Here is a 26,434-nt window from a genome sequence, read left to right as displayed (position 1 = left end):
GGTCTCAGGCTTGATGGAGTCTTTGGTATCAGTGTAAAGGGTCAACAAGCTGTTGCCAGTCTGAGTACCAGTGGTTATCAGGTCATCTGCATCTTTGCCCTGTGTCCAAGATGTTGCCTTGACATTGATTTCCACATCAACATTTTAGTGTGTTTTGCACTCAGCATGTGCTACTGTCAATGTAAAATCAAGACTTTTATCCACTTTCTTCTTTGGAGTTCAGCCATGTTGACAATATGGTATGGGATTCAGGAGTCACAGGCCAGATCTTTACTAGGTGTCTGGGAACAATCTAGATTCTTCCAACTTTTCAGAATGGTGCACAGTCCACAATTGTGTGTATAGTACATTAGGGCAGCGGGCAACAGTGTCACTGTCTAGCATCATACTAGGCTGTGTTCTGCCAATTATGTTGAGAATTTTAAGCCATCATTCCTTAATACTCCCTGTTGCTCTCCTACTTTGGGCACAATAGAAGAGTCTTTGTGGGTTCTGTTTAAGCAGCTTTATTTTATACAAACACATCACTATAGAAATCCAACAAGAGAAACCAGGAACCAAACAAGAAAAACTGATGGAGGTCCAGGGAGCACCCAAGTCCAGTATAAACCACACAGCTAGTAGCAACCACCAAAGATTTACCTGACAAAGTTTTATTGAGCAGAAACAGCAGTCAAGCTTGACTGCTGTTATTGCTTAATAAATCTTTGGTGGTTGCTACTAGCTGTGTGGTTTATACTGGACTTGGGTGCTTCCTGAACCTCCATCAGATTTTCTTGTTTACATCACTATAGAAGTTTACTGGCTTTAACTTAAGTAACTTATATACAGAGTAACAACTGCAATCATGCATGCTCTCACTCAGGCTGCTCTTACAAAATGGCACTAGGGAGTGCACATGTCTGGAATTTATGCATGCATGTACAGCCTTGGCATGCTTCTTAAGGATACAGCACACTTCACTTGCATTCTGATCTACACTCCCTTTATAGGGTCAGCCTGGTCAGACCAAAGGTTAAGGATAATTGGAGGAAATGGAGTAAGAAGGGAAAATTCATACTCCTTGGCATCCCTTCGCTAGGAAACAAAAGTGTCCATGCCAGTTTTGGTAAAGGCATGGAAGACAGTAGCAAAGAATTCAAACATCTGGGGAAAACCAAGAAGTCTGAGGTAGCTGTCAGAAGTAATGCCAGCCTACAGGGGGAAATAATTAATCAGAAGCATGGATGCAGAGTTCCTTTGCCTGGGAGACTGCAGACTAATTAATGAGACCTTATCTGACTGTCCCACTCTGGAGGTAATTATTAGTGACCTGCCCCTCCATTTAACTGCATGGTTGGCGATATATCTCACAGGGCAAGCAAATTTGGAGCTTTATATCTGAAGGTTTTCCAGTTCCCTTTTGCAGCCTAACCAAGTCACACTCTTTTTTCATTGCTCAACATCCCACCCTATCAAAAGAGTGTGCTGAGAGAACTGATCTCAAACCTCATTTAGAAAAGAGCATCCAGGAGGTTCCACCAAACTGGAGAAGATCAGAGTATTACAAGTTCGTTTTAGTGCCAAACAAAACAATGGACCTCAAACCAGTACTGGGTTTAAAATGTCTAATCAAATTTGTCCAACAGAAAAAAAAAAATCACATGGTTATAGTGCTGTCCGTCCTTTCTCATTTGCCAGAAGGAGACTTAATATACTGCTTGGATTTCCAGTACACCTTTCTCCATCTAAAGGTTGCCAAGGAGTCCAAGAGGTTTACATGCTTCCTAGTAGGAACGACTCATTACCGGTTTTAGGCTGTTTATTCTGTCTCACCTCCGCTCCAGGGTGTTTATTATATATATATATATATATATATATATATATATATATATATGTCCATAGTTGCAATGTAACAGATGCTGTAGGTTTTCCAGATGATGTTCTTCATTCCACATTGCTGCAGTCCTAACTATTGGGTAGTCCGCTGTCCAGTCGGCCCGAATACCAAAGTATATGGCTGACGTCGGTCACGGCGCATTAGACTGACGTCAGTACGTCAGGGTACTAATGCGCATGACCGACGTCATATCCTCAGTCTTTTTTGCCGCATGGTCCGATGCAGAAGCAATTTTGCGAGTGCAGGTTGGCGTTCTGAAAGTTTCTGAAGTCAGAGTTTCAGACCGAATCAAAGTTGGCTAAGTACCCCGTTGGGGAATATTTTGGTTTTTTCTTGCCTCAGTATTTAACCGGATGTCAGAAAAAGTGAATAACTGTATTTCTTGTGGGAAACAGATACCTCATAGGGATTACCATACTTTGTGTATACCTTGTTTAGGGCCTGAGCACGACGTTGTTGGATGCCGCTCTTGTGCTAGATTTAACAAACGCACTATTAAGAGAAGGTTAGACTGTGCTAGGTTGGTTTTTGGGAAGCGTTGTAATTATAAAATGCCGTCGGATACTCCGCCCGCTTCGGCCAAAAAGCGCAAGGACAAAACTGCAAAGCCTAGAGTGGAAGAACCGACAGTCCCAGACGTCGGTCCTTTAGAAGGCTCAGTGGAGCCGGAGGTTCTGCCAGGAGTTTCTTTGGAGTCTTAGGGAGAGACTTTACTGTTACAGGATGTATCCTCTCAGGAAGTAGGCCAGCCTGAGGGGGCTTCTCAGGTGGCTGTTCTTCCCTCTCTTCCTAAGGTGGTTAGAGCCTCCCCTTCTGTTTCCAAGGCTTCCTTGAGAGGCAGGCCAAGTTTAGCTTCAGTGGGGATTTCTCCTAGTGCTTCAGGGTCTTTACCTAAGAAACATATGCTTAAAATGGCAGAGGATTTGATTACTATGATTAGAGGTTCTATGCCCCCTCCTGATAAGAGGCCTAGGGTGGAACCTGAGTTTGAGAGTTTTGAGCAATGTTCGGAGGCTTCTGAGTCTTCGGCTGAAGACTTGCAGGAGTATCCTCCTTATTCTGATTCTGATGTGGATGATTCTACTCCTTCAGCTTCTCCTCCTGAGGATTTTTCATTTTCAGAGACTCTGCATTCCATGAGGGAGCATTTTAAATGGGAAGGTCAAGATTTCTCTGATTCCAGAAAGAGGCTTAGGGAATTCTTGTTTTACCCCAGCATAGGCCTTTAGCTATACCTCCTGTTCTGAATGTGGTGGAAGATGTATTTGCAGAGGCTTCCTTGAATCCTGATTCTCTGCCTCCTGCCCCAGTTAAACCGGATAGGTACTACAGGGTGCCTGAAGCTCATAAGTATCTTTTTAAGAGTCCTAGGGCAGACCCGGAAACTGTCTCTCAGGGGCCTAAAGGTGTGAAGGCCTCTGTTGTTAAAAATCCTGTTCCTCCTGATAAAGAGGCAAGGGCTTTGGATAGATGGGGAAAGAAAGTGTATACTTCTTCCACTTTAGCCATGAGGGCATTGAATTGTCAGTTTCACATGTTAAAATATCAGAATTATCTCCTTTCACAATTGAAATCTAAGGTGGATGCTCTGGCGGAAGGTATTGAGTGTAAAGAGTTGCAGGATTTAGTTCGTGTCTGAACAGGTGGGTAAACATTCCTTGCAGTGTGGTTTTGATGCTGTGCAGGCCTCCTCGAGGGTGGCTGCCACTGGTTCTGTTCTTCGTAGGCACGCCTGGTTGAGAGATCAGAATTTAGCTGAGCATGTTAAAACAAGGATTTTGGATGCTCCTTTACAGTCTGATGTGTTGTTTGGTTCGCCTGTGGAAGCAGTTTTAAAGAAAATGGAGGACAAGGCTAAGTCTATGCAGACTGTTAAGGATTTTTTGCAGGTGCAGCCTCCGAAGTTTAGTAGAAATTGGCCTACTAAGGGATGGACTTATCCTGCTTATGATTCCCAGTCTAGGGGTAGGTCTAGACGTGGTAGGGGCAGAGCTCAAGGTTCTTTTAGGCCTAGGACAGGGAGTTCCCCTGCTCAGACTTCTGGTGAGGGCAGGGTCAGTCCTTTCGTAAGCAGACCCAATGACCTGCCTTTTCAGCTGCCAGTACATTCTCGCCTGGCAGCACCTTTGGGAGGAAGGCTGTCTCTTTTCAAAGAAAATTGGGATTTAATTACCCAAGACAGATGGGTTCTGGATATCATTCACCACGGTTACAGGTTTTATTTCCATACCTTGCCTCCTTTCAAAGGCATGCCAGACATTCCTCCTCTACAAAGAACAGAGGCTCACAAGCAAATTTCTCTGTTGCTCGAAATAGGGGCCATTCAGCCAGTTCCTGTGCCAGAAAGGGGCCTAGGATTTTATTCTCGCCTGTTCCTAGTACCAAAGAAGGGGAACACGTGGAGACCAATTTTGGATTTATCTATCCTCAACACTTATCTGGACATTCCCAAGTTCAAAATGTTGACGTTACAACAGCTTTTACCTCTGCTGGGCAAAGATCACTGGATGGTAACTTTAGATCTCAAGGAAGCTTACCTTCATGTGCCAATAAGACTAAGTTGCAGGAAGTATCTGCGTTTTCGAGCTGGAAATTCTCATTATCAGTTCTCTGCGTTGCCCTTTGGCTTATCTACTGCGCCCAGAGTATTCACAAAGGTTCTGGCTCCAGTGATAGCTTACTTCAGGCTAAAAGGAATTCAAATCTATCCTTACTTGGACGACTGCCTGATTCTGGCTCAAGAAAAGGAAGACCTTCTACAGCATTTGGAATATGTCATAGCAGTGCTAAGATGCCTAGGGTATTCTGTGAACGAAATAAAGTCCAGTCTAGTACCCTCTCAAGACATGTGCTTTCTGGGTGTGAGACTGAATACAGCAGCCCAGATGGCCTTTTTAACCCCGGACAAACAAAAGAATCTTTCCAGTTACTTCCATCAACTATCACTTCAGTCCGGGCTGACTGCAAGGACAGTCCTTCAAGCCTTAGGGTTCATGGCATCTTGTATTCTGGTGCTTCCCAATGCCAAACTGCATATGAGGAAGCTACAATGGTATCTCAAAAATCTGTGGACACAGCACTGCCAGGATTTGGACACTGTCATTCAAATAATACCTTGCATTCAAAAGGAATTTTTGTGGTGGGCTCAGGAATGTCACCTAAACAAGGGACTCTCTGTGACCCGGCCAGAGGCGAGTCAGATTCTAACGACAGATGCCTCAGACATTGCTTGGGGAGCTCATCTAAATGGAAAGTGGATACAAGACAAGTGGCCTGCCAGACTACAGCATCTACATATCAACATGAAAGAGATGTTAGCAGTCCAGTTTGCATTAATGGCTTTCAAGGAGTTACTTCTTCCAGGGCAGGTGTTGATTCTAACAGACAACACAACTGTCATGTGGTACATCAACAAACAAGGGGGAACACATTCTTACCCATTGTGCAGACAAGCAATGATTTTATGGGAGACTGCTCAGCTTGCAACTAACTCTTCAGGCAAGGTTTCTGCCGGGAGCACAGAACTCCCTAGCAGATGTGTTAAGCAGACAAATCATGGATCCCCACGAGTGGAAACTGGATCTTCATGTATTTCAAAAATTGACAGTGTCATGGGGAACTCCAGACATAGATCTGTTCGCTTCTCCACTAAACCACTAGCTGCCAAAGTTTTGCACAAAGGGATTTCATCACACAGCTTGGAAAATGGATGCTCTTTCTTTCAGTTGGAAAAGTCTTCATGTGTATGCTTTTCCACCTCTGCCTCTTCTCCCAAAGGTGCTTCTAAAGGTCAGACAAGACAAGCCAAGGATGATTTTAATAGCTCCAGATTGGCCTCGGCAGCACTGGTACCCATTACTGAGGAGTCAGGTAAGGAAGCCTCCATGGCCTTTACCCTTGATTCCACACCTGTTGTGTCAGAGGGACGGTCGTCTGCTCAATGTCAAGCTTCACTCTCTTCATCTAACAGCCTGGCATATTCTGTTTTGAAAGACAGCAGGTCTCAGCTTCCTCAACAAGTTTTAAATGTGATTATGGAAGCCAGAAGACCTAGTACAAGGAAAGTGTACGCAGAAAAATGGAAGAGATTTTTATTTTGGACTGCAGCAAAGAATTTGGAGATTTCTGAGCCTAATTTGAGTGTGGACAAAGGTTTGTCTTTCTCTTCCATTAAGATTCATGCTGCAGCAATTTCAGCTCACTATGATTGTGACCCACCATTGTTTTCACATCCTTTGTTCAAGCAATTTCTTAGAGGGGCAAAGAATATAAGACCCCCACGTAGAGCTCCTACTCCTGCTTGGGACCTCAATTTTGTGTTGGAGAAACTTACTCTACAACCTTTTGAGCTCATGCTACTGCTGAACTGAAATACTTGTCATGGAAGACTGCTTTTTTGTTGGCCATTACTTCTGCTAGAAGGGTTTCTGAGTTGCAGGCCCTTATGGCGGTTGAGCCTTTTTGATTTTTCATAAGGATAGGGTATCATTACGTACTAATCCTTCCTTTATGCCTAAGGTGGTTTCTAGTGTGGCTTTAAACCAAACTATTCATTTGCCTACTTTTTATGCAGATCCCCAAAATAAAGGGGAAAAGATTTTGCACACTTTAGATGTACACAGGCAATTGCGTTATTATTTAAGCAGGACTAAGGATTTTAGGCAGTCTCAGCAGTTGTTTGTTTCTTTTGCTTTGAGTTCGCAGGGCAAGCCTGTGTCAAAACAAACTATTTCTAGGTGGATTGGGTTTTGCATTGCATTTTGTTATTCCCATCATGGCAAGGAGATTCCAGCTGGGATTAGGCCTCATTCCACTAGGGCTACTGCCACTTCAACAGCATTTCTAAGGGGTGGCAACTAAGGATATTTTGGAGGCAGCTACTTGGAGTTCAGTGCATACTTTCTCTAAGCATTACCACCTTCCTCTCTACTCTAAGTCTAGGGCTGGTTTTGCCACAGCTATTTTGCAAGGCATGTTATCAGCTCCTGCTTCCTTATGATTTGCCAGCCTCCCTTACCTCTGCTTTGGGATTCTACCCAATAGTTAGGACTGCAGCAATGTGGAATGAAGAACATAGTACAGTTTTGTACCTACCATAAATGTAGATGTTCGAGGATCCACATTGCTGCAGTCCAATTTACCCTCCCTCCTTCCCCTCTGTGTTTAGGGGTGGTTGTGTAGGTGAGATTATATTCTGGTACCTTTGTATATATTGTATATATTTTTGGTGCAGGTATGTTTGGTGTTTTTCGGTTTTGGCTTTGTCTTTTTAGGGTCTTCTGACATCTGGGGCAAGAAAAGACTGAGGATATGGCGTCGGTCATGCGCATTAGTACCCTGACGTACTGACGTCAGTCTAATGCGCCGTGACCGACGTCAGCCATATACTTTGGTATTCGGGCCGACTGGACAGCGGACTACCCAATAGTTAGGACTGCAGCAATGTGGATCCTCGAACATCTACATTTATGGTAGGTACAAAACTGTACTTTTTCATACTTGGATGACTGGCTCCTAGCTGCACTGAATGTAAACAAAATAGTGAGAGCTTGAGTCTCTTATTCAGCTGTTTCAGTCATTGGGTATTTTATGTTAAGGAAGCTGAAGGCCAGACATTGGTCTTATTCTCCTCCTGCAGTGTCTGCCCATGAAAACCTGGTTATGTGTTGTAGAAGGATAAAGCTCTGATTGCGACCCAGATGACCAAGATCAATAACCAGATGACCAAGATCAATAAGTGGCTCAGGAAGCTACAAGAGGTAGGTGGAGTGGGGTGGGACAAGAGATGTGTGGCTTAGTTTGGTGTGTTTGTCTGGGTGCAGGGTTTGTGGTGATTCCTCCTTGTGTGATGATTTGGCATGCCAGGGAAGTGGCATAAGCCTGTCATCCTGAAAGTAGTCTGTTGGGGGGGGGGGGATAAATATGGGTGAGACTTGCCCAAGCTGCCATTGGTAGACCTTGAAGTAAGTCAGGCAGCAGCATACCATTCTTCTAATTCTAAACACCATTCCTCTTGACAGTGCTATAGACTACTTCAACTCTGTCTTTCTAGACACTCTAAACTCCCTAGCCCCTCTAAGATACAAAAAGATAAGAACTAATACAGTTCCTTGGCTATCTAAACATACAAAACAAATTATGCACCAAAGGGACAAACCTATGTAAGCTTTACCAAAACAGTAAACTGCCCAGTACCTTGCTCCAATACAAACAACTCCATAACCTTGCAAAACAGCTAATCACCAAGGACAAAAAATCCTACTATATCAACCTCCAGTCCAATAACAATAAAAACCCAAAGCAATTCTGGAAATCAATACACTCACTCCTCAATCCAGGATCCAAGAATAATCCCTGTCCTGACCCAAGCAAATCTGACCTTGAACTAGGCTCTGAATTTAACTCATTTTTCATAGAAACTATTTCTGACCTGACCAAGACTTTTCCCACCAATAACCCATCAACTCCTCACTCTTCCCCATCTAACTCCCCTAATAACCATCTCCTTATGTTCGAGCTCAAACCTGTCTCTACTAATTTTATAAAAAGACTTCTGTCCAACCTTAAACCTTGCTCTAATGCTCCTGACAATATTCCCTCCTCCTTCCTAAAATGTGCTGCTGATGGTATAGCTCTCCCAATCAGCATCATAATTAACAGATCTATAAAGGAATCATACATCTGCAAACTCTGGCGCTCAGCTTATATTCTTTTTCTTAATAAAGGAGGCAAAAACACCAGCATCTCAAACTTCCTCCCTATTGCTCTGCTCTCACCAATCTCCAAAATCCTAGAAAAGTGCATCCACCTCCAATTTATGCCTTTCCTGACCCAAAACAAACTTCTTACACCTACCCAGCATGGCTTCTGCCCAGGCCATAGCACTATAACCGCTCTACTCTCTTTCCTAGAAACTGTCAATCAGGCCCGAGATTCAGAACACTTGGTTTCTACTGTTTTGCTCGATCTGTCTAAAGCATTCAATACTGTTTCCCACAAACACCTTCTCTATCATCTCTGAAACCTCCATCTCTCACCAAACACTTTATCCTGGTTCTCCAGTTACCTATCAGACAGATCTCAGGCAGTCAAATGGAAGAACTCCACCTCCTCCTTCTTACCTACCCTTCTGGCGTACCACAGGGATCCATCCTTGGGGCAATGCATTTTAATATCTTCATCAATAACTTTCACACTGCTATTCCTGATGCCAGAATCATTCAGTACGCAGACAATTCAAACCTCTCTGAATTGCTGACTAAAACCCAAACTGCTTGCGCCAAAACCACCTCTCTCTCAATGCAAATAAATCAAAAATTCTACTATTCCCTCCCACAAAGACTTTCTCCTATGACAAAAATGCTTTCAGAGTCCTTAGTCAAACCAACTCACCTATAGAAGTGGTTCCTTCCTCTAAACTACTTGGCATTACTATTGACAAACAGCTCAAGTTTGATATCCATATTCAATAAATATTAAGAAGACCCACCAAAAGCTAGATATGCTGTACAGGAACAATTACTTTCTCTACTACTCTACTAGGCATATTCTGGCCACTACTTATGCAACTTACTGCAGTCCAAATTGTAGCTTGCTATAGATCCCCCACCATGCCCCAAGATTCCCACTCCTCTTTTCTTGATGTACTGGAAAATATTAGGGTTCAACCAAACACCCTAATAATGGGCGATTTCAACTACCCCCACCATTAACTGGGAAAACTACTTGTGTACCAACTCCTTCACACAACGCTTTCTGGAATTCATAAACTACAATGCCCTGGGTCAACTTATCCACACCCCAACCAGGGGCAACAATATCTTAGATCTAGTCATTACCAACATGAGTGACCGGTGTTCCACACCTGAAGTCAACTCCTCGTTGGTCCGATCTGACCATAAGCTAATCACCCTTGATATCCACATCCCGCCCCCACCCCCCATTAAGGAAACCACGGTAAAAAATTTATCCAAAGCTAACTTCATGCTTCTTAAGACAGAAGTGGTGAACTTCATGACACCCATGCAGATGGACAATACAGTTCCAACTGCTGAATCCTACACAAATGCACTCTATAAGCACTTACACGAGTGCATGGATCGTGCTATCCCGAACAGAACCAAGATGCTATCCTCCAATAAAAGGAAGCCAATCTGGTGGTCCCCTGCCATAAACAAACTGTACAACAGAAGGAAGAAATTGTTGCAAAAGAGAGTAAAATCCCATGAGTGGAGGATCTCCCTGGTCAGCCTCAGTAAGAAGCTGAGATCCCTTATAAGATCCTCCAAAGCTAGCTACGAAAACAAAATCGCCACTGATTCTAAGGACAACCACAAAGCATTCTATAGCTATGTCAAGAATCTCAATGGCAACACCCGGATCTGCTCTGAGTTTCAACACATCGGCACGAAAATTAGAGAACCAACTGATATTCTCAACATCCTGGCAGATAGGTTCAGTGCTAACTTTACCCCTCCCTCACCCCCTAAAGGGCCCATATCTATACAGGAAGAATGCAGAGTCCCTGTAATCACAACTATGCAGGTAAAAGCTGCACTCTCTAAAGCCAAAAACACAGCATCCATGGGACCAGACAACATCCCAGGCTGCATTGTACACAAACTTTAGAACGAACTGGCTCCCCACCTAAGCACCATGTTCAGTCATAGCCTTACATCAGGCTTTGTGCCCACTGAATGGCTTACAGCAACAGTTATCCCATTCCACAAAGGGGAGCCACTACTGATCCTGGGAACTATCGCCCTATTAGCTTGACGAGCCTGGTCTACAAGGCCATGGAACGTATCTTAATGGAAGTCGTAAACAAAGACATTGGTAACCTCCAAACTCTGGATCCCACCCAGTTCGGGTTTGTGAAAGGCAGATCATACCTCCTGAACCTGATTGACTTCTTTGAGGCAGTCACCAAAGCCGTAGATGAGGGTAAGGTGGTTCACACAGCCTATCTTGACCTCGCCAAGGCTTTCGACACCATCCCCCATTCTGGAATTATAGCTGAACTCACTAAACTAGGTATAAATCCCTACGTCACAAGATGGGTTGCCAACTGGCTCACTGACAGAACCCACACTGTAAAAGTTGCACACTCCAAATCTGACCTCAAACCAGTGACAAGTGGAGTACCACAGGGTTCAGTCCTGGGTCCTCTCCTGTTTGGTATCTACTTCTCTGAAGTACAGGCTAACACAGAAGGCCTCTGGCTAACGAAGTTCACAGATGACTGCAAACTAGGAACCATAGTCGAGTCCCCAAATGATGTGGAAATCCTACAGAAGGGCCTCGCTGAGACAGATGCCTGGTGTCAGAGCCATGGCCTCAAGCTCAATGCCAAAAAGTGCATTGTCATCACCTTTGGTAAAAACTCTGTACCCATGAACTACTACATAGACAGCAGTCTACTTAACACTGAATGTGTGATAAGAGACCTTGGGACCCAGGTGGACAGTAGTCTGTCTTTTGATAGTCACATCGCCACAGTAGGCAGGAAGTCCTTCTACGTGGCACACCTCATCATAAAAGGGTTCTCATCAAGGAAAAAAGAGGTCATTGTTCCCCTCTACTCGACACTCAGACCCATTATAAAGTACAACGCCCCTTTTGGAATGTACCTCACAAGACATCTGCAGCAGCTGGAAAGGCCACAGAAGTACCTCACAAAGAGGAATACTGGCCTCAAACAGATGCCCTACACTGACCGTCTCAAAAAACTCCAGCTTTATTCTGTAGCATATCACCTACTCCGAGGAGATCTCTGCCTAGCATATAAAGCTATGTTAAACCCAGAGCTGTTGGACATGCTATACCTAAAGAAATCCCAATCCCTCCAAGCTACATGCTCTAGGGACCTAAACCTTGTCACCACAATAAACAGGACATGCTGGAGGGATAGATTCCTGTCCCAGGGACTTCCTATACACTGGAACAAGCTACCCATGTACGTCAAGCAAAGTTCCTCATTATCACTCTTCAAGAAAAATTTTGATGAGTGGATGGGAAATAGGAAATACACCCCGGGGATCACTTCTGTGGCTCTGCTGGCCAGGGGCACAGGAAATTAACTTTCTTGGGTGGCGTAAGCCAGGGAACCTTGTTGGCTAGGCTTACGGAGGCCCTCGGGCCGATAGCCTAGTACCTACCTGTGAACCTATGAACTTATCTACTTCCTTCCTTATTATATGCAGCCCCTCTCTATACTAACCTGTCCTCCTCTTATCACCTCCAAACTAGAAAACTGCTACAATAAAATCTCTAAATTTGCCACCAGATCCAAACCTTCTACCCATCATTGCCTTACCCTACTATCCCTAAATTGGCTTGAACTCCCAAACTACTTAGACTACCTCCAACTCACCACTGCACACAGACCTGTTTTTCACCCAACAAAATATCCAACTCTCCTTCCCCCTTACACTCCAACAGAACTCTCAGATCTGAACATCAAAACTTAATTGCTATCCACAAACCCAAATGTCCAGCTGGCCAACTTCTCCTCTCTATCTCACTAGGTAAAAAATGGAATTTTCTTCCTTCCACTCTAAGAACCATACCAAACTCATAAAACTTCAAAACCCAGCTTTTCAAACACCTGTCCACAAAATAGAAATGTACTTGCCTTCACCCCACCTAATCATTCCAAAATGTGCCCCCAGGGGGTTCTCTCTCAAGTTCCCAGGCACTCTGTAATCTCCCATAGCTATGCTTCTAAGCTGTCTGCATCTCTTATAGCTACTTATCACACAACTCAACTTTGTAAATAGCTTCTTACTTTAAAAGTGCATGCAAAGTGTATCCACATTTACTTAAATGTATGTTTGTAAAATGTTTTCACACCTAATACATGAGTGTTTGCTCAAATGAAACTGTATAACCCATAAGACCACCCACAATGAATTTTGTTGACTATGCATGATATTGAATGTACTTATTTGTAAATGTACTATATAATGTATGATGTTATGTAGTCCTATCTCGCCGTAATTCTTGTTGGATGGGTTCGGAGCCGATACTAAAGCTCGAGACTAACCCATATCCCATGGTACCTCATGGCAATTCCCCAGATCTCGTTTGCCGCAAAAGCTTCAAAGTTATCTCCTTACTGGCTCATTGGCTAAGTAGAAGATTTTTTGATAAATCTTGTATTTTTCATCCTTTTTTCTTCACTTTCTGCCTTTAAAACTTATTAGTTTTTACATGTGTGATTGTTATTGAGTGCTTGATCCCCTATTCCCCTTTTAGGATTGTACGGCCGGTTTTAGTTAGAGGGCCATAGTTGCCCGTTTAAATTAGATGGCCTTTCCTCCCTGAGTGCTAGTCTTTTAAAAAACAAACAAAAAAAAAAACTTTTCTTCTCTTCATAACTTTATTATAGTCAGTGTTGTAGTTATAGTCACTGTTGTTGTTGCGAATGTTAGCCTTGTTTTCTTGTCAGCCTGTCCAAAGAGAAAGACAGAGAACATAAGGAACACCGCCCACCGGGGTTCAAAAATGTGACAAGTTTTCACAAAAGATGTCATTGACTGACAGTCACACTAGCTGTGTTGACTGTCTGGGAGAAGCTCACTTAACCCTGTACTTTTTGCCATGCCTTCAGTACTAGGGTTCTTAATGAGAGGAAATGTAAATTAATAGACAGGGGTCTTATGATCAATTCCTTCCAGGAACAGCTGGAACTTGGTCAGACAGCTCCCAAAACTGTTAAGAGAAAATCTTTGGTTAGAGCTTTAGAGCCATCTAAAAAGTCTAAAGCAACGGAACCAAGGAGTTCTGGCTCCGATTCTGCTTCTTCTGTCTAGGTGCCATTGGTCTCTTCTGTGCCGAGGCAACCTTCAGTACCGAGACAATCACCAGTCATTGACCCTGTCTCACCAACGTTAAGGTCCTATAGTAGAAAGGAGGAGATATTCTTCTGTCTTCACCCGTTCCTCCAGGACAATTTCAGATAAGGACATCGAGTGGGTGGTGAAGAGGTTGCTGTCTGACCCGGCTCTGGCTAAAAAGTTAGCCCTTCCAGATCCATAGGCTTCGGAGCCTCCCCATTCACAGTCTACTGCTCCTCCTCTGACTGCTTCGCTCTCGGAGCCAAACACTTTGGGTTCTTCTATGTTGGATCCTTCGGTTCTGAAAATTCTTCCTGCTTCCTCGGAATCAATGACTCTATACTCAGCGGCTCACTGTGGAGCCGAGGGATCTGGGAGCTGACGCTGTCAAGACGACTCCAAGGGGGATAGTCACCCCGTTTTTTCTTCAGAACTGACCCTCCCTCTCGGTGCTTCAGCTCGACTGAGCTCAGTTCCCACGTCTGCTTCAGAACCTGTCCCTCCTGCTCAGAGCCGAACTTCCGTCTTCTTGGAATGGAGGTCTTCTTCGGGGCAGGGTGGAAAGGCCTTCGAAGCAATAGAGAAAGCTTTGTCCAGTGCCAAAGCCCTGCCTTTGGACCCGATGTACCACCAGCAGCCGGCAGCAACCTATTCTCCCCCACCACCCCCTCAGCGTAGGGAACCAGAGACTCAAGCAGGCCCCATTGGAGGTGTCCCCTCTTCCGAGACCTCCCTAGATTATGCCACTGGAAAGCTTCCTCGGAAGAGACTTTGTAAGAGGAAGCACTTTGACTCATCTGAGTCTGTCACGTCAGACACTGATTTGGATTAGTCAGAAGGGTCCCCTAGATCCACCTTTGAGGGTGTCTCCTTTTCTGACATCCTTGACATCCTTAGACAGGGGGCGATTGGAAGACATCTAACCCTACTGAGGACGAATCAGTGTATCTTGAGGCCTTTGGCTCCCGACCTTCCACCTCCTGGGTGACGCTGCCTTATGACCAGCTATTGGGGGTCATATCACGGAAAGCCTGGACCTCCCCAGACACAGTGGAGCCTGTCCCGAGGAGGCCAGTCAAATTTATGACTGCTCTGGAAAATAAGTCCTTTCTTTCTAAATAAGTTCCTGTTGATGCTATGGTGGTAGCAGTGGCCACAAAAAAGGAGTTGACCAAGACATCTTCTAATATTCATCCTCCTAATAAGGAGTCCAGGACGATGGATAGGTATGGAAAAAGCGTACCTTCTCTTCAGTGGCATTTACCTTAAGATCACTGAATTACTTGTCCCATTTTGCTAGACTTCATAGGGATTTCCTGAAGGAGTTGGGAGACACCCTTCAGGGTTCAGTAGCTTCAGGATCCACGGATAAGGTATCTGCGCACCTCTCCACCCTTACATCGATAGCTAACTCCTCCATGAGGCTGATTTCCTATGCAGCAGACGGAGCGAGCAGGGCAGCCGCAACAGGAATTTCTCTTAGGAGACATTCCTGGATGCGTCTATGTAACTTCACGGAATCCTTTGTCTTCCTTTACTATCATCCCCTTTGATGGTTCAACTCTTTTTGGACCGCAGGTAAAAGAGACTGACCAGGTGCGAGCAGGAACTGAAAACCTTATCTGCCATCAGAGTCCGTTTCTCCCTTCCTTCTAGACCCTATCCCAAGGGTCAAACAGGAGGGAAAATGTGGTTCCTTAAATCCCAAAAAAGTTTCCCTCAGGCACAAGGTCAACCCTCCCCTAGAGGCAGAGGGGGAGGATATAAAGGAAGATGCCGTCCTCATGGCAGAGGAGGTTCGTAACATTAGGGAGATAGAGAAACTTTCTCTGATCGTCCTTTCCATCGCCCCTGAGGGGTTGCCCGACTGTCCGTCTCTGGTGGCAGTCGGGGGTTGTCTTTCACTTTACCCAAGCGTCTGGCTAAACATTTCCCAAGAATGTTGAGTACAGACCATAATATCCAGAGATTACCTGATTCCCTTTGTTACTGATCCCTTGATAAACCGATGTCTACCAGACATGCCACCCATTCAACTAGACCATGCAACATCAGAGGTCATCTTGTTGCTGAAAAACGAGTCATCCAAGAAGTTCCCACAGAGCAAATAGTATCCAGAACTTACTCTCGATTCTTTATAGTTCCAAAAAAGATAGGGGACTGGTGATCAATTCTAGATCTTAGCAAACTCAAGTCTGTAAAGAAATCGAAGTTCCAAATGATCACTTTGCAGTCGATATTTCCCTTTATTGGGAAAGACAGTTGGATGTACTCAATAGATCTTCAGGATGCGTACTACCACATCAAATTGGACAGGTGCTCCAGAAGACACCTACGCTTTCGGTTGGGAGCCAGTCATTTTCAATTTCAAACACTGCCCTTTGGCCTCACTACAGCCCCCAGAGTGTTCACCAAATGCATGGCAGTGGTAACGGCTCACCTGAGATGTCAAGAATTCCAGGTGTTTCCATACCTAGACGACTGGCTCCTCACTGCTACCGCCAAGCACCAACTAATCAGAACCAGGGGCGAGACTCTAGCCTTGTGTGCCAGATTAGGCATTAACGATAAACCTAAAATAATCAGTCTTATCTCCATTGCAGCACATTGTATTCATAGGCTCAGAAATAGACTCAACCACCATGACAGCAAAACTGACACCAGAAAGGATAGAATTGTTACGCGACCAAGTCAGATTCTTGCTGAAGAGAGACAAAGTACAAGCCAGGATAGTCCTTCAGGTCCTAGGGACAATGGCTTCCACCATTCCCTTAGTTCCCCTAGCTCGTCTGCACATGAGAGTACTTCACTGGCTACTATTTGTCCAGTGGTTAATGTAGGATCTCCCCCTGTCTCACCAAATACTCATCACAAACTCCTGCAAGAAGGATCTAACATGGTGGTTACATACAGATCAACTTCTAGGTCGCCCAGTTGCTCCCCCTCAAGAAAATGCAGTTTTGACCATGGACGCCTCCCAGATAGGGTGGGGGGGGGATTGTCTGGGAATGATGGTCCAAGGTACTTGGCAGAACCACAAGAACCACTTGCACATAAATGTTCTGGAGATGAGAGGGGTGCTATACACGTCGCAAGCACTTCACAGTTCTCTTCCTACAGGGACAATTGCGATTCAATCAGACAACATGCTTGTAGTGTGGTACATAAGCAAGGGGGAACCAAATCTTACCCACTTTGTCGAGAGGCCTTAAGAGTATGGAAGTGGGCGATGGACACTCAACGCTTTTTGGTAGCAACACACATCCTGGGGAAGTCCAATGTGATAGCAGATAAACTCAGTCGAACAATTCTGATGCCTCACGAGTGGTCCCTGAATTCAGAAGTTGCGAAAGAGATTTTTTGCAAATGGGGCCAGCCTTGCTGCGACCTATTCGCCACATACATGAACACCAAATGCAGCAGCTACTTTGCCATAATTCCCCATCTGGGGATGTAACCCAGGGATGCTGTGGTCCACAACTGGCCTCCGAGATTCCTTTATGCTTTTCCACCTTTTCCTCTCATGTCAAAAGTGATTCAGAAAGCAAAACTGTTGAATAGTACCCTGATCCTCATTGCTCCTTACTGGCCTCACCAAGTCTGGTTCCCCTTCCTGTGGCCCTATCTCGTGGAGGAACCATGGATTCTGGAACCATCTCCAGACCTCCTGATTCATCAATCAGGGCAGTTCTATCCTACTATCTAGACCCTGAAATTGACAGCATGGCTGCTCCAGTTCCAAGAATAGCCAGGTGTATTTGTCTTTCACCTACAGTCAAACACATTCTGATTTCTTCACACAAACCTTCCACAAGAAAATTATATTCCAGCAAATGGAAAAGGTTCTCTATTTGGGTAGCAAACCAAGGCATAGATCCCTATTCAGCTCCTATAGAGTCTATCCTGTCCTTCCTAGTATCCATTTTTCATGAAGGAGCTTCAGCTGCTACTGTTAGAGTTCAGTTAGCTGTCATCTCAAATTACCATTTTGGCTACATGGGAAATCCAATCATGTCCCACTCTTTGTACAAAACCTTTTTGAAAGGAGTCCTCCTTCTTAGACCTCCAATCAGACAACCACCAGAACCCTGGGACCTAAACCTAAAAAAAAAAAAAAAAAAAACGTACCTGTGAATTACTACATAGGTGGCAGTACACTAAACACGGAAAGTGTGATAAGAGACTTCGGGACACAGGTGGACAGTGGTCTCACTTTCGATGACCACATCGCCACAACAGTCAGGAAATCTTTCTATATGGCACACCTCATCACTAAGGGCTTTTCATCCAGAAAAAAGGAGGTCATTGTCCCACTGTTCTCATCCCTCGTTAGACCCATTATAGAATACAGTTTTGCTTCATTTTTCTCATAGGTTTGCCTCTCTGATCTGTTTTACTCCTGCTTGTTTTATTGTCGTGGCCAGCATATCTAAAGTGAGCAGGAAGGACAGTACTTGATAATGACCAAAACAGGGCATAATGTGAGAGATCATCCCCATCACTGACATTTTTTTGTGCTGGATGAAGACTTGAGAAAGCTGAATGCCTTAAATAGCTTTAATATTGCCAAAATATTCCTGCTGAATTTGAAAGAGGAAGATGTTCTTTCTGGAAGAGAAACAGGTTGAATACCTGTTTTTCCTTTTTTTCTCATAGTATAGCATTTTTCTTGGGTTGCTTTTTTAAGTGTGTTTTTAAAAGGGAACATGAATAACCCTGTTCATCTATACTCTTGTTATTATAGGCACTAAGACAGACCAGGAAGCAAATGAGAAGTGGTTTGATGCAGACGAAGGACATAAGTGTGAAGGATGCTCTGCAGGGGATGTTCAGATTCAAAACATGAAGACCATCCATGACCCAGGTAACTGTATTAAAAAATATATTTTAAAAACTTGCTTCTTCAACTTTTTGGGCAGATTTTGGAATTTTTGTAAGCCTTAGCCAAAATTGAATATTTCCATTTTCTGGAAGTAGATAGGTGGTCTTACCCTTGGTGTACTTCTTGATTGGTAATTTAAAGTATAAACTAGCAGAGCAATGAATTGAATAAGAAGTATCAAAACACTGAACTTAACACTAACAAAAGTTTACAATGTTATAAAAACTTTTAAAGCAACCTTCTGTCCAGTAAACATCATTATTCCCTGTCAGAATACCTGTGAGCCTGATCAGTCCTATAGTGCGGCAGTATAATAATGTAGGCTTGTTTTGCTTTCTGGGGAAATATGTTTGCTGATTGTAGTGCCATGTGTAGTACAAGGTGTCCAGTCATTGTTCCCCAGCCTCCTGAGTAGGTCTCTATCCTTTTGCATAACCAGGGACAGTGCTTTATAGTTTTTACAAGATTAAATTTCATTTTCTTGGATTGAAATCTAGGAATTCTACATGTGATTTTTAAGTATAATTTCTTGTAATTAGTGGGATTCCATCATACGTTTTAGTGCATCTGTATATGCAGATGAAAACGTATTTTAGTGCAGAGTTTGCAATAAAGCAATTTATTTTTATTTATCCTTTGTTAACCAGGTTAGTCTCACTAGACTAGTAGCCTTTTTTCAGGGCAGTACTGTGAGTAATATATAGTAAAAGAAATACAGGTTATGGTGAAAATGTGCTGTGACTTTAAATGCCACAATCAATGAAAACTCATATTTTTTTCCAGTTCTCATTTGAAATTTGGGAATTTCTTGTATCTTTGGAAGAAAAATGGAGAATCCATGTTCCTGTCCATAACATCAGGGCTGCTACTTGCAGAATTTTTTAAAATACTACCGATTGATTTTTCAGAATGCCTACATAATACATGGAGCTTCAGTTCGATTAGGGGTACCAGTTTTAATCAAGCTAACATGAGACAGTGATTAAAGTTTACATGCAACCAGTCAGATGGAGGTTTTCATGTATTTTACCTAATCCTTATTACTTTGGTGGATGTCATCTGCTTTCACTTCTATATCCGTCACAGCACCAGTTCTTGATATGTTGAATGTTCCTATTCTGAAAGTCCCAGAGTTACAACAAAAAATTACAGGAGAACAATGAATGTCAACAACTTTTTGTAGGGGGACATGCCTTAAACGCCTACTACTTTTATACATACCAACATTGTTCTTCACATTGATATCGTAACTGTCTTTTACTGCAATATTATGTCTACGTTTAATAATGAATAGTATATCCCTGTATTTACCTCATTTTAGCTTAGTACCAGTATTCACTGTCCTCTTGTTTAATGCATATGTCTTTTGTTGATTATGTTTGCAGTAATTTCTAGATATGGGAGTATCCTGCCAAGGATACCATATTTATGGCCACTGTATCAAAGCTTAATTGCCTTCATCTCGTGCCATACGTTGACTCTGGACCCAAGCGTAAGAATGTATATTGGTACATGAGACATATGGGCATGAAAATCCTCAGAGCTTTCTTACCACCAGCCTGATACTAGAGACTTTGTCTATTGCTTCTGTCTGTCAGAAGTAGAACCTGTGCCAGTTCTATTGCTAGTGGGCAGATCAGTATCCCCTTTGGGGAACCTTCCTATTTTCTTTACTTTTTGACTTAAAAATGATTTTCATATTGGCAGATGGGTAAATGTGACTGCAGGAGGCAGACAGTATATAAAGATAAACATTCAAAAGTGTTTATTCTGTCTGAGTCCTAGTCATAACCATAAGTTGCCTTCTAATTGTAAATGTTTTGTTCCTAAAACTTTATAGAGTTGATTATCCTCTCTTAACATTTATTTAGAAAACCAGAGGCTAAAGAGATCGCATATTGTAGAACTGCCTCTGAACCTTGTCAGTCAGACATCCCTTAGTAACTGTAAAAATAACTCAAAAAAATTAATGTTCCAAAAGCTTTTGTTCAGTCAGACCCAGATGTGTCTGTTGTGGTGCTTGAAAACTGCCTAATTTTAGTTGCTGATTTCACTGTCACGACCCCACTGGAAGCCAACAAGGTGCATATAGTCATATCCAGCTGTAGAGGTTGTAAGTCACATTAAAGGTGGGAAAAGTTTTGAAATTATTTATTGTCGTCACATTTTTTTATATCACAAAAACATGTCATTTTAACAGGGGTGTGTACACTTTTTATAGCCCATCAATCACATTTTAGATGTCCTTGCTCACCTGTTTCAAAACGGTGACAGTACTTCAACCATTAAGTACAACTAGCAGGAATTTCAAATTACCATACAGGATTTAATGGTGAATCCATAGCATCTCACTAATTGAGCAAGGCCTTCTTAAAAGGGACACTCTTCTTAAAATTTCCTTTTAAAGACCCTACACATCCATGGGACTTAAATTTGATGCTTCAGTCTCTCACGCAACCTCCCTTTGAACCAGCAGCTACATGTGACCTTAAATATCTTACGTAGAAAACAATTTTCTTGGTTGCCATTACTCCTGCAAGAAGAATTTCTGAGCTCCAAGTGCTGTCTTCTAAACCTCCTTACTTGGTTTTCCACAAAGGTAGAGTGACCTTACATACCAACCCATCCTTTCTTCCAAAGGTGGTGTCAGAATCCAACATCAATAGTACTATCAATTTACCAGTGGTTTTTTTCCAAGTTTACTAACAAAGGAGACTATATCTTACATTTACTGGACGTTCATAGATAATTGCGATTCTGTCATCACAGAACAGAAAAAATTAAGAAAGTACACCAACTGTTTATCTCCTCTGAACCAAAATTAGGAAAACCAGTTTCCAAAGTTACCCTATCAAAGTGGCTGAAAAATTGCATCTCCTTTGTCTATGCCAAATTAGGCATTCATATTACACATCCCTTGAAAGCCCAGTCCACTAGATCTGTGGTTACATCCACAGTTTTTCATTCAAGGATGCCTATGGACGATATTTATGCAGCAGCAACTTGGGCTACTCCTCATACCTTTATCACTCATTACAAGTTGGATCTGGTTTCCAGTGGTAGGACATCATTTGGTTCTGTGGTGCTCAGGAATTTCCTTCCTTGAGTCCACCCTGGATACAACTAGCTATGGATGCTGTCCCACTCGTTGAGGATAGAATGAAGACTGACAACATTAAAGAAGTTATGTACTTACCGTAACGCTCCATCTGTTGTTGATCTTCATTCTTTCTCAACTCTGTTGCCACCAACCCCCATCCTTGGCTTCTGGTGGAATGAGTATTTACATGGTCTGTGTGTGTGTATGTATATATATATATATATATATATATATATATATATATATATATATATATGTATATGTATATATATATATGTGTGTGTATATATATATATATATATATATATATATATATATATAAAATTTATGACTCTGGATATGGCTCTTCTGTAATTCTCTTAGTCTTCCTAAGCTAACATAGCAGCAACAAGATCTGAGGTAATTGGGTAGGTCATTGTGGGTAAGAGAGAAGCTCGAGAGATTTGGTGGCTGTGGGCTTTAGCACTGGCCGAATTTGATCCGATGGAGCCGAACCCACTCACTGAATGAAGATCGACAACACAGTTGACACATCATGGTAAATACATAACTTTTTTTTTCAATCACCGTGTGCTGGATTAAATATTCACCCATCAGTATAAGTCTCCCAAATCTCTTTTGCATAGTTTTTAAAGTATTTAACAGGGTATTCTACTCCCATGCCCAAATGGTAAATTTAGTAGAGTTCTTTTGCAGACATGCCCTATCTGTAATAGATATAATCCCTTTACCTATTTTCAAGTCATTTGCATACATACTGTAGAACACCTCTGGAAGTTGTAACCTAAACAAGCAAGGGTCTAAGACAGAACCCTGTGAGACACCCTGACTATAACATAGAATTTTACTTGTTCAGTTGCTGTATGATACTTGCCATGTCCTATTTGTAAGTCATGTAGCTGTCTATCTTATCAAGATTCCATCAGTATCTGGGTGGTCTGAGTTATTAATCAGTGTTTTGTGTATGATCTTATCAAAGACTGAAGGTAAGCCTATATAAATTACACAACAGCATATTTTTATAGGTGGTTATAGATCTATTTTCAACATGTGCTTGCTGGTATATTGTTTCAGGTCCAGGCTTTTCTATTTCTGGCAATGATTTATCCAAAATAACCTTTTACATTATTTTTCCATAGCAAGAAGGTAGACTTGTGTGTCTATATGACTCATGGGTTTGTCCTATTCCCCTTTCCCATAAAAGTGATTTCACAAGTACATATCTGTAATCTTGAAGATTTTCCCTATGCTTAGTTATTACAGGCATAATGGTACTGTAATTTCTTGCTGTAGTGATCTCGAGTCATTATTTCTAATTTTGTCTCATCCCTATGCTATGTTTGGGTCCCGTTTGCATACTTCTGTTTCAGTATAATCTAATTTCATTTTAGTATCTGAAGATATCTGGATGTTACTAGCAGAATGTATCACTCCCTTTGCAGAGCCAAACTGTTTTGCATAATATTTTGTAAATATGCCTCTAATGTCTTGTATTTGAGAATAAGCTTTAGAATATACACACAGTTTAGCATTTTGTATGTCTTCTAGTCCTACCACATCTTTTGTATCTGTAGAATGATTTCCTGTTAGGCTGAATATTGTTACATACACTTTCTTCACATTTTCCTGATCTTGTCTGAACACTATATATTTAATTATTTACAGTCTGTTACAATTGTTGTTCCTGAACATGCATTGTAAATAAATCCTGTACTAATGTTGTTGAATCAATATTATCCTAGTCTATTTCTGGTGCATTTAAGTCCCCAGCAACTATTATTATTCATTCCTGTGTTTCGTGCAAGAAATGTATGAATTCCTGCAGGTCATCGCTTGACTTAGGTGGTATATATTCTCCAACAATTATGTGTTCTAAGGTTGGCAGTATTAGTCTGTTTGTAATGTCTGTTACAGTAACAGCATTTATATCTTGACAGAACTGATTTCCAGTCATTCATATTTAACTATGTTTCACAAACAATAACATCCATCTTATGCAAATGTAACAACATTTCTGGTAAAAAAATAAACTTAATTACTAATGCTGCTAGCATTAACAATCAGTACAGATATATCAAGTTTTACAATTGTGAGCCATTAAGTTTCTGACCATGCCACAAAATAAAAAAAAAAGTCTTAAGTCAAATACGGCAATATATCTGCTGCAAAAATTATCTTCCTTTGTCTTAACAAAGGGACTCCATCCTGTTTAAATGAATGTGCGCCCAGAATTCTGCTCGAGTGTTCCATAGATTTCCACTTTTTGAAATAGGCCATTTTTTTCACGTAAATATTTTACCAAAAATCTTTTCATTCACTCTAACCTAACTGTCCTTTCTATATGTGATTTGTGAAGAATATGTCCTAACATCTGTACAAGCTTTGCTGTCTAAAAGGGATGCAAGTTCCTGGTAATAACGGAGGACAGATATATTTCTCAAAGGATACCACTGCTGTGGAACAGACTCCCCATCCACATAAAACAAAGTTTAATCCCTGTCCATTTTCAAATGGAATGTAGATCTATGGACAGGAAACAGAAAATTTACCCCGGGACTCTCCCGTGTACTACTAATGGGCAGAAGCAGCTACTAAATCCTTTATCCCTTGTATGGATCCCCTCAAATTATCTAATTTATTATCCCAGTTATACTCATTGGGAGCAGTGTATGATTAGCGACCATGCAGATGGGTAAGGCAAATGTATAACTAAATGAGTTAGGTTATTTCAAGCATAAAAAGGGAAATTGGCTAGTTTTAAAATGGCCTGCAAGGGCAGCTAGCCTAGTACTTACCTATGAACAGTCAGAGTCTCCTTAAAGGTGAGATCATTTGTACGAACATAAATAAAAACAGTGATGTTACTGATGATACTAATAACTTACTAGAAACTGTGATAAAAAGAAATAACAAGTCTTTTTCCTTTTAACTGCTTGTTTATACTGTCAGACAACATAAACCCAAAGCCGGGTAATAGAAAGTAGACACCAGTAGGATACTTGTAAGCCTTTTACCTCACTGCCTATTCAAACAGTTACTTTACCAGAGTACTTGGCTAGACACGGCTTTTCTTCTGTTAAGAGGCCAGTCAGCTGCAAGTCTGACTGGTGACTGGACTCCACTAAAGCTATTTTTGATAGTAGTTTGTTGGAAAAATACAAGCAACTTTTGTACATTTAATTAGGGAAAACAAGGTTAACCTTTGACATGTGTAATCATACAGAAAGAGTGAAAAATGACCCATAGCTGTACATTAAATTTTTAGGCTTTTGTAGACTGGAAATATTGCAATTTATGCTAAACTCCCACATTCCACTGTTATCTAAAGTTACTACACCTGGTTATGCATTAGTTTAGACTTACATTTTAAGGATCTTGTGATATAAGTTAGCTATTCATTTGTACTATATTTTTCAGAGCCACACATAGCCAGTATAAACAAATGAGACTTAATACAAAATGGAATGGAGAAACCATTTTGTATTTATACAACAGCTAATCAAACAGCTTAATACTTCTTTATATTAAAGCATTCTAAGGCTGTACTCACATAGTGTATTTTTGTTCCTGGTAAGGAGACCCATGGGCCAATCATGAAGCAGAGCATCTCTCTGTGACTCCCCTGGTGGCGGGATGAAGGCAAAGAACCTTCTGCACTTGTTGTTGAGAGGAGATGCAGAGAGGTCTTAGCATGGTTGGCCCCATCGACGGAATACCTTCTACACCACCTGCATGTTGAGAGACCACTCATAAGGCATCAGAATAGACCTGCTCAACTTGTCTGCAATCATGCTGGTTTTCCCAGGAATGTACATTGCTATCAGAAACCAATTGGATGAGATCACCCATTGCTACACTCTCATAGGTTCTCGACAAATGGGGTAAAATTTGGTTCCCTTTGATAGTTGATGCACCAGGCTACTGACATATTGTTCTTTTGAATCGCAGTTGTCCAGGTGGAAAGAGTGTCTTGAAAGGTCTGCAGTGCTAGGAGGACAGCTATCATTTTCAGCACATTTATCTGCCTCTTCGAGGGACCACGTGCCTTGGACGGTCCTTCCCAGGAAGTGCCCCCCACCCGATCTGGGAGGCATCCATGGTCACTATGGTTTTGAGTTGGGGAGAACAAAGGGACGATCTTCTAGCACTTGGTATGAGTTTATGCAGCATTAGAGATGATGATTGCAAGCTTAAGTTATTTTGATCTGACTGGACATTGGCTGATGAAGAATGGACCACTGAGTTGCAAGTGTCCTCTGAAGAATTCTCATAGGGTTCTTTGCCAACAGCACTGAATGATAGCTGCTAACATGGAACACAAAGTTTGGAGGATTATTTGAGCTAAGAAAGAATTCTGAATGATCTTTTTGACTTGAAACTGAATAGATTGAACCCTGGGCCAAGGAAGAAATGCTGTTTGAGTGATTGTATTGAGTGAGGCACCTCTGAATTCCAAAAACTGTGTTGGTTCTACATGAGATTTGTTGTAGTTGATAGAAATTCCCAGAAACCACTGTTATTCAGTTATTTATTAGTTATAGGTCTACCTTAAATGTTTAATACATACGGTGGTCTCTGTCCACTATTATTTTAATATTTCATTTTTATAGAAATTAGTGAATTTTTCAAACATGTTTTTTAAGCATGTTTCAAATATATGTTAAACATTTTAATGCTGTATCTAATTATATGGTAGTTTAGGTTTAATGTTTAAAGAGCATCACAAGATTTTACAT

At 42.0% G+C, this 26,434-nt stretch overlaps 1 protein-coding gene across 1 annotated transcript in view; it reads left to right on the top strand.

The window, feature by feature from the left end:
- LOC122792729 (RNA-binding protein 44-like) overlaps positions 1-26,434 on the top strand; it is a 1,860,938-nt gene that overhangs the window by 983,510 nt on the left and 850,994 nt on the right. Inside the window, exon 5 of the mRNA XM_044060311.1 lies at positions 18,461-18,580. Coding sequence (XP_043916246.1) covers positions 18,461-18,580 — 120 coding nt within the window. The remainder of the gene's footprint in view (positions 1-18,460; positions 18,581-26,434) is intronic.

Source organism: Protopterus annectens, chromosome 2.part0 (assembly GCF_019279795.1).
Source record: "Protopterus annectens isolate FY-2018-M chromosome 2.part0, PAN1.0, whole genome shotgun sequence".
NCBI classification, from domain to species: domain Eukaryota; kingdom Metazoa; phylum Chordata; order Ceratodontiformes; family Protopteridae; genus Protopterus; species Protopterus annectens.
Note: the sequence above shows the minus strand (reverse complement) of the source record. Positions and strands in the feature narration are given on the sequence as shown.